General features: G+C 41.3%; 2 protein-coding genes across 2 annotated transcripts in view; both read right to left on the reverse strand.

Moving 5' to 3' along the window:
- The window catches only part of LOC116703639 (MAGUK p55 subfamily member 2), a 99225-nt gene extending 96939 nt beyond the window's left edge, over positions 1–2286 (reverse strand). Inside the window, exon 1 of the mRNA XM_032538498.1 lies at positions 2208–2286. The gene's annotated coding sequence lies outside the window, so the exon portion shown is untranslated. The remainder of the gene's footprint in view (positions 1–2207) is intronic.
- A 1509-nt stretch (positions 2287–3795) lies between these two features.
- The window catches only part of pyya (peptide YYa), an 11477-nt gene continuing 6391 nt past the window's right edge, over positions 3796–8881 (reverse strand). The window contains exons 3-4 of the mRNA XM_032538502.1: positions 5623–5703; positions 3796–4205 (exon numbers count right to left, since the gene is read on the reverse strand). Of these exons, the coding sequence (XP_032394393.1) occupies positions 4181–4205; positions 5623–5703 (106 nt within the window). The 3' untranslated portion in view covers positions 3796–4180. The remainder of the gene's footprint in view (positions 4206–5622; positions 5704–8881) is intronic.

The raw sequence follows: 8881 nt of genomic DNA on the forward strand, positions 1-8881 counted from the left end.
ATATATATCGCAGGGAGAAAAAAAATATCGCAATGTAAGATTTTTCCAATATTGTGCATCCCTAGTCTAGTTCATTCAGAAGCTTCTTAAAGCCTTATTTTTTGGGGGGTGAATTATTTTTTGGGGCTTTTCCCTTCATTATGAAGTGACAGTGGATAGACATGAAAGGGAGAGAGATGGGGATGATGACACGCAGGAAGGGGCCGCAGGTCGGACTCGAACCCGGGCCGCTGCAGGACTCAGCCATTTTTGTATCCACTGTGTGGATGGGCAACGTATCTTTGGCCAAATAATACGTTATAGCATTGGTGAGTTTGGTGAGTTCTTGTTGTATTTTGTGCTGCTAGCAAACACACTCGCTAGTGAGGCTCGATTGGCTAGCTCTGGCGTATTGACTTTTTTTTGGGATAGTATCATGCACTCCTGATTGGTTCCGTTTTGATGTCTCTCTCTATTTCTTCATTTACGCTGTCACTCTGTCACACAGTCAACGGACGGGACACATCGCTCCACAAAATAAACTAAATAATGCATACTTATTGTGACACTTTTGATACAATATTGCATAACGTAATATTGCGATAACAATATTAATTCAATATATCATGCACCCCTTATCTGCAATATAACTTCAGATAGTTTAGACTGGAGAAGCCACATCTGGTCCTGACCTGTTCATTCATGTTCCTCAATGTTCTATAAAAGCCAGTTTCTCAAGAATCATTTTACTAAGCATTATTACAACCCAGTGGGGGTTGTAACAATACATCCATCTGGATCGATATAATGATACCATCAACGCAATAAGTTATAAGTAATAAGTTAATGTCCAATAAGTCTTTTATCAAACTGTAAGCCACTGTGATTGGTGGGCAAAAAAGTTCATTCCAAGCAAGGTCCCAGGGCCCTGAAATGAATCCTTTAAAAAATATATCGTTCAAAGAATCAATACAATATTGTATGGTGATAAAATGAGTGATTTACACTCCTACAACCTAGTACTAAAACAACAGAAAACTGTTCTGTACAGGGTGGCTTTTCTCTTTCTTTATTGCATGTCCTAATTGCACATTTGATTGTGACTGTTTATTGCTGATTATAATTTAAAAAAAAAATAAAAAATGATATACAGAACAGTAGGACAGCAATAGATAAGAGGAAGAAAGCTTGCTCAGCTACTGTTTAGCTGAACAACAGTATAAGAGCCAAAGACCTCCCAGCGCTGTGAGCTCCATCTGCTACCCTCTCCCTCGTCATCTGGCTTCTCCTCCGCTCTTTCCTTTCTCCCTCATGTCCCCTTCTCTTTTTCTCATCCTCGAGATCAACAACTCCCCCGTTGCCCCATCCTTTCCCCATGCACGTGTTCCCCCAATGTTCCCTCCTTCCTCTCCTCCTCCTTCCATTACTCCCTTATTGATTCCACCTCCTCCATCCCCTCCCCTCCTCCCTCCGTCTCCCACATCATCCATCTGTTCAGCTGCTCCAGTATGTAAAGAAACTAATCATGCCAGGTGCACTCACACACTCACTCACTCACTCACTCACACACACTCACACACTGCATTCTCGCAATGTCTTGAAAACATAACTTGGTTTTAACTGTGCTGTTGCCTTTCATGTCAGATTTATGTAGGCCTGAAAGTTGCACCCCCCCCCCTTCCCCTAGGCTATTTTCTGAATTTTTCAGATGATAATCTGTACCCTATATGAGTGTAGGGTGTGTGTGTTTGTGTCGAAATGGGCAGTGGGTGTCAAGTGCGTGGTCACGTGACCCCCATCAGTAGCCTGTGTGGTTGTGTTACTCTCTTTGTTTAACCTTTTCATCCTTTTTCATGTCAGATTTTGTATTTTACTCTTAAAGTGTAGCCTACCCCCATCTCACACACACACACACACACACACACACACACACACACACACACACACACACACACACACACACACACACACACACACACACACACACACACACACACACACAGGCTGCCCAAAAACAATGCAGACCTAACCCATTGGCTACTAACTGAGACGCACCATTGTAGAGCCCGTGCAGTGGCCCGTTAACGTTGGCTGCTACCTGACTAACACGAGCCTCTGTGGCCGGGGAGAGAGAAAAAGAAGCACAATGCGCTCAATGCTCAACAATAACTGTAATATCTATCAATAAAGCCGCCACGTTTGTCTGAAATAAAATGCCGTTAACCTACCTTTCAACACAATGAGGCTGTCTGCGATGTCTCGTGCGCTCCTTGTTGTCGTCTGGCTTCTTGTAGCCGTCAAGTTAGACGATGGGATCAACAGAGGCAGGGACATGCATAATGACTTCCGAGAAAACTTCAAAATAAAACGCTTCTGGCAGCTCAGTTTTTGCAGCTTATATGAAGTTTCAATAACAAAACGGATGTCAAGCTATTGGTGTTTTCATGCCGTAAACTGGAATGAACGTTTATTGCATAAACTATATAGTATGCAGTAGGTGTTCATTAATTTAAACTTAAATTTGCAGGCACCTATTTCCGGTTAAGTTCTACATATTCCTGTGAATTTGATACCTTCTTTTAACGTATTTATCAAAGAATCTCTTACCATCTGATAGTATTAGGAGTATTAAAGGGCCAGTGCGTTGTTTTTCGTTTGTTGTATTATGTCTTTATTTAAAAACAAAACCAAACACACACACACACACACACACACACACACACACACACGCACGCACGCACACACACACACACACACACACACACACACACACACAGACACCTTAAAGTAACCAAAGCTGAAACATGGCATATATAACAGAATCCCAGATTTGACTGGAGGGAATGACAGCAGAGGGCAAGTCACAACCCAGAAAGCTGAGTTTTAAAACAATTAGATGGCAACTTGAGTTCCATTGATTATAACTCCCTTTCTTGTCATCCAGCAGGTTATTATGTAATTACTAATTATTAGGTTATATTAGATTAGACTCTTGTAAAAGTCACAAAAAAAACATTGTGTGACTGGCCTGTTCAAAAACCAACAGACCCAGACCCCGGCTCTTGGTGGGCGGTTGTCTGCCAGTGCCGGTTGGGGGTATGATGAACAGTCAAAACAAAGATAATAGAACTATGACTAGAAATAGTAGTAGTTGTTGTAGTAGTTCATGGAGTACCAGGGCACTGCAGGGCGTAGCAGGAACAGGGACAGGAGCAGACTCTGGGGTCTGCTGGAGGGGGGGCAGCTGGGACAGACTCAATAGACTGATCAGGAGAGTGAGCTTTGTCCTGGACTGTCCTCTGGACTCCATAGAGAAAGTAGGGGAGAGAAGGATGTTAGCTAAGCTGACATCCATCATGGACAACATTCCCCCCCCCTACATGACACTGTGGGGTCCCTGAGCAGCTTCAGCAGCAGACTGATACCCCCCCCCCCCCCCCTACATGACACTGTGGGGTCCCTGAGCAGCTCCTTCAGCAGCAGACTGGTGCACCCACAGTGTAAGAAGGAGAGGCACCGCAGGCCGCTGTCAGAATCTACAACACCTGCACCACCTGATGGCTCTATGTATATCTGTACATATCTGTAAATAGATTTAAGCACATCTGTACATATTTATATTTTTAACAAAGGAAAATAGGATCCAGGGTGAAAAGAATGGTGCTTACCCTTTAATAACCAGCTGATATTGAAGAGTGACGTCCTGTAACTTTATTGATCTGATTTCCAGACTTGGATTTGAGATGAGTAAACTCTACACACTTACAACATCATAACATGAATTCCAGAAAACCATTCCAATTCATCAACACATTCGAATCTCACACATCAGTTTTTTATTCATTTATTCTAATCTTACGTCTTACAGTAGCAACAGTAAAACACAAATGTCCTCCTCTATACAGTGTTGGACGGTAGAGGGGCGGTAATACTCACGCACACACAGACACAGTTCCACCTTCTGATTAGTAGCTCTGATCTCATATACTGTATATATGTTTTTTTTAATTTCAATAACAAATTATGTACAGTTGTGTTGTAATGAGAGAAATGAGAGGCAGAGAGACAGAGAGAGCTTGTGTTCAGCTTGGGTCGGGATCAGGGGTCGAGAGGTGAGAGGCACATGCCGGCCCCTCCAGATGCATTGTGGGACGCAGCCAGAGGGAATGCCAGATGACGAGGAGGGAGAGGGGTGGTGGAGTCACCACACATAGGAGTCATCGTATCTGTGGAAGAATGCATGTGTAAATCATATAGGTTCATTGCAGGCCAGTAACTAATGGAACTTCGTGACTAATAAAGCGTTCCAGACACAAGTTTTAGCCCCTAACTTACTTCAAGTCACGACTCACGACTTGGTAGCGTTACAGGCAAGGTCACGACAAAGCCTTCTACCCAACGTAGACATTAGCTAGCGCTAGAGGATACTAGCGATTTGTAGTATGCTACATATTTTGTGCTTCAGTTGTTTAACCTGTAGTAGTACACAAATGTATGTGTATTGTTTGGATTACAATGTGTGGAATTACTTTACCTTTGCCTATTTATGTGTATTTATTAATAGTTCTTACTGTTAATCACAGGCGTCTGTACGGCATCGACAGGGGTCGCCATTGTTGTGTATGTTTGTGTACAAGATCTGGTACAAGTTCCCGGGTAGTAAGTTACGGGTTTGACCGCCGCTCCAGGGCTCTTTCACGGTAAAAGGTTGTGAAAACACGAGTTACAGTTTGCCTGGAATGCAGCAGAAGTACATTCACTCTCAAATACTGTACTTAAGTAGAAACTTGAGCATTTGAGTGATTTCTTGTACTTTACTTGAGTCTTTCTTTAAATGCCACTTTTTACTTCTACTTTGCTATATTTCAGAGAGACATATTGTACTTCTTGCTCTACTACATTGATCTCACATGTAGTTTATAAAATGTGATGTTTTAGTATAAATGAATCTACCCAACAATGTACAGGTCTTCAATTCCAGCTGAAATGATTAGCCAATCAAACACAGAACTGTTTGGATTGTTTCCAGTTTCTAAAATGTAAGGATTTTTCTGCATTGAAGTACTTTTACATTTAATACTTTAAGTTCATTTTCTTGATCATACTTACATACTTTTACTTATCCATTTACATCATCAATGGTAGAATTGTACTTGTAACATGTGTTACAGTGCTGTATTAGTCCTTTTACTTGATAAGTTTTTGATATTATTTGTTATGTATCCTAATTTACATAATTACCCAACCTGACAGCCTGAATATAATTTCATCTTCCTTTGTACAAAACATCCCTTGATCAGTTCTCTATCAAATTTCTTTGAATTATTTTGTGAAAAGAAAATGTGTAAAAAGTGTAATTTGGATTGTTTACGTCTACATCATTGTATGTACTTTGGTTGGGGATATTATTTAAGCTGTTACCGCTACTGTTTTGTACCACAACCTCACATGTATTTTTGAATTTCTTCAATGTAATTTGTTTTTTATGTTCTGTGAAATAAAAAAACATTGGGGGCATTGAGATACTAACATTGGCCAGTTTTGATCATTCGGGGGTTGTAACTAAAGTTAAATTATGCTTGTGTGTGTGTATGTGTGTGTGTGTGTGTGTGTGTGTGTGTGTGTGTGTGCGCTTGTGTTTACCTTGATCTCTGGTCTCTGGTGCTGTCGCCACCAAACAGCAGCTCTGCAACCACATCCTCCTGGGTGGAACGCTTTCCATACCTGGGAGAGAGGTGAGAGGTGACCAACTATTGGTTGGATCGGGGGACCCCTCAGGGTTTAACACAAACCAACCCCAGCCACCAGTGGTGAAATGCAACAAAGTACTAATACTTTTTAGGGTTTTTTTGGCCATTGATGGCAAGAGAGGGATGACATGCAGCAAAGGACAGCGGACAGAATTTAACTTGGGCCATGGCAGGACGGACTGAGCCTTAGTCCATGGGGCGCACACTCTACCAGGTGAGCTACCAGGGCGCCCTGAAGTACTAATACTTTTTACTGTACTTAAGTAGAATTTTGAAATACGTATCTGTACTTTACTTATTATTTATAATTTGGTTGCAAATCAGCCTTAGGGAAAGTGGGACTTGTGTACATGCAGAAGTAGTTTTAGTCGTGCAACAGAAAACTCAGATTGAACACACAGTCTAGGTAGCTGTCTGGATTTGTCTGGATCTGTGTGTGTGTGTGTGTGTGTGTGTGTGTGTGTGTGTGTGTGTGTGTGTGTGTGTGTGTGTGTGTTTACGAGGGTGCCATTTCCAGGTCTGGATGAGTCTCATCATCCCCATGATAAGGAAAGCAGGGGTCCCAGTGAGCCGTGACTGTAAAACCACAGAGCTGTTTAACAGAGAGCTTACTTCTTAATGTGTGTGTGTAAGTTCATGTGTATGTTTGTGCGCCAAACAGTGCAATCTAATCCAACCCCTGCCAGCGCCGCCTATAGTTCCTCTGTTTTCCCATCAACCACCTGTTTCACTTCCCACCATGACCGCAGCGCCCAATCTTACGCTTGGTTACACATATAGGGAGGTGTGTGAGTGTCTTGCCCCGTAGGAAAGCACTCAAACTACTCGTCTCAGCTGTCATGCAGTGCCACACATCAGGATGTAAAATGCTACCCCTCTGATAATGATCCATCCGCAACAATACATCTTCCTGGGTCTCCATGGTTGGTCCTGCTTTTATTTTTTGTCTGTCTATCTTTTCTGATTGTCCTTCTTTCTCACTCTTTCTATCTAAACGTCAGGTTTTTTTTTTTGCGTGTCTTTTGCTTAATCTTCATCCTTCCTTTTTTTTTTACCCCTAAATTGTGCTTCTCCTGCATTACCATTATATCAGAGTCACAAAGTTACCCGACTTTCCAAAAGATAAACACCTGGCCACGTTTGTTCTTTCATCTTTCTGCCAATTTTTGTTAAAATCCCGAGCAGTACTTTCAAGAAATTCCCTCTGAAGCTTAACAACTGCGTATTAACTCAATGAAGTAAACTAGATATTATATTGTATACTATACTATATTGCATAGGGATTTGCAGAAAACTTCCTGCAAGACCATTAGAAAACTAGAAAATGCGAAATTGTTCCAAAAATGTAAGTGTGCTTGCTTACATGGAAAATAACGGGAGCAAATCATGCCTGTCGGGCACCTTGTATCTCCATATTTCATCATTTTAATTTTCTTTTCATAAATCAATGGGACTGGTCACCCTTTATGTCTATATGTGGGTTTTGTAAATAAGTAAACAGTGACGAGGCAATTTCATCCGACTTTAACAAATGTAAATATCTCAATTTTATGTTTTCAAATGAGCTTTTTTTCATGTCCTTTTTTAAAAGCAAGTTTTTGACATACTAACTTTTCAACCAACAGCGACAAAATACAGGCTGAAATGTCATAAAATTACAACTGTTTACATGCAAGATGGGAGTTAAAGCAGATGCATGTGTTTTACGTAAGTGTAAGAGTTGAAACCAGGGGTTGGTGCATAGATATTCTATATCCACGATGTTTCACTTCTGGGATTGTTCAGGTGCCACCGAAAATTCCGGCCAATGTCACTCATTTAGGTCGGATGTCTGTCCCCTTCCTATTCCTTTGTGTTGGCATTCTAACCTCTGGTGGATTTCTGAGGACTCTGGTTAATTTCTCCTCAGATCTCTGCAGGGTAAATCCAGACAGCTAGCTAGACTATCGTCCATATGAGGACTATGGTTACCGGTCCTCAGATCTCTGCAGGGTAAATCAGACAGCAGCTAGACTATTCGTCCAATCTGAGGACTATGGTTACCTGGTCCTCAGATCTCTGCAGGGTAAATCCAGACAGCTAGCTAGACTATCTGTCCAACTGAGGACTATGGTTACCTGGTCCTCAGATCTCTGCAGGGTAATCCAGACAGCTAGCAGACTATCTGTCCAATCTGAGGACTAGGTTACCTGGTCCTCAGATCTCTGCAGGGTAACTAGACAGCTAGCTAGACTATCTGTCCAATCTGAGGACTATGGTTACCTGGTCCTCAGATCTCTGCAGGGTAAATCCAGACAGCTAGCTAGAGTATCTGTCCAATCAGAGTTCTCTGTTGACGACTAAAACTACTTCTGAACGTACACATGTTCCACCGAAACAGCTTCCTTCCTGAGACTATTTAGCAGAGGCACCGTGGCTCCGTCCGGCGCTTAGCACTGCCCATGACGATTGTGATTGGTTTGAAGAAATGCTGTGCGGACTGGCCACAGTACTGTGGAGGTGGGTCTGGCAATGCGAGACTGGTGCATAGATATAGACTGTATAAGTGAAGCCAAACATGTGGATCGCCCCTTGGAGGCTGGCTGCAGTGTAGGTCTTAACCCTCATGTTTTCTTTGGGTCAAATTGACCCCTTTTCCTATATCAATGTTCTTTCTAACTAGCCAATTGTAATTCCCGAGATTAACACGATTGATTCCACTCAACACTTTTTGGAAAGTACAAATCTCTACTTTCATTAATTTTGGGTGTCTTATTCAATTTTATAGCATTTAAAAAAAATTGAAGTGGTTTTGCAATATTAATATTATTTAATTTAGTTTTAATAATTTAAAACATTAACTTAACAATAACTTAAACATTAGGTATAATTTCCTATAAATGAGATATATTGACCATAAATTCCAACAATAATTGTAAAACTCAAGTTAATAAGTTAGTGTTACGTAGTGTTAAAAAAGTCAAAAAAGTGACAAACATTGACCTTTTTTTCAATGATTGTCACTTTTTGAGATGTCACAGTGTTGAAAAAAGGGACAAAGAAATTACAAAAAAGTTAAAAACATTGATAAAAAAGCGTCAACAAAAGTGTTCATTTTCAATTTTGATGGGAAGACAACATAAGGGTCAAACCCAGCCCCCTCCGTGTGAGTA

The sequence above is a fragment of the Etheostoma spectabile genome, chromosome 15, assembly GCF_008692095.1.
Source record: "Etheostoma spectabile isolate EspeVRDwgs_2016 chromosome 15, UIUC_Espe_1.0, whole genome shotgun sequence".
Taxonomy (NCBI): domain Eukaryota; kingdom Metazoa; phylum Chordata; class Actinopteri; order Perciformes; family Percidae; genus Etheostoma; species Etheostoma spectabile.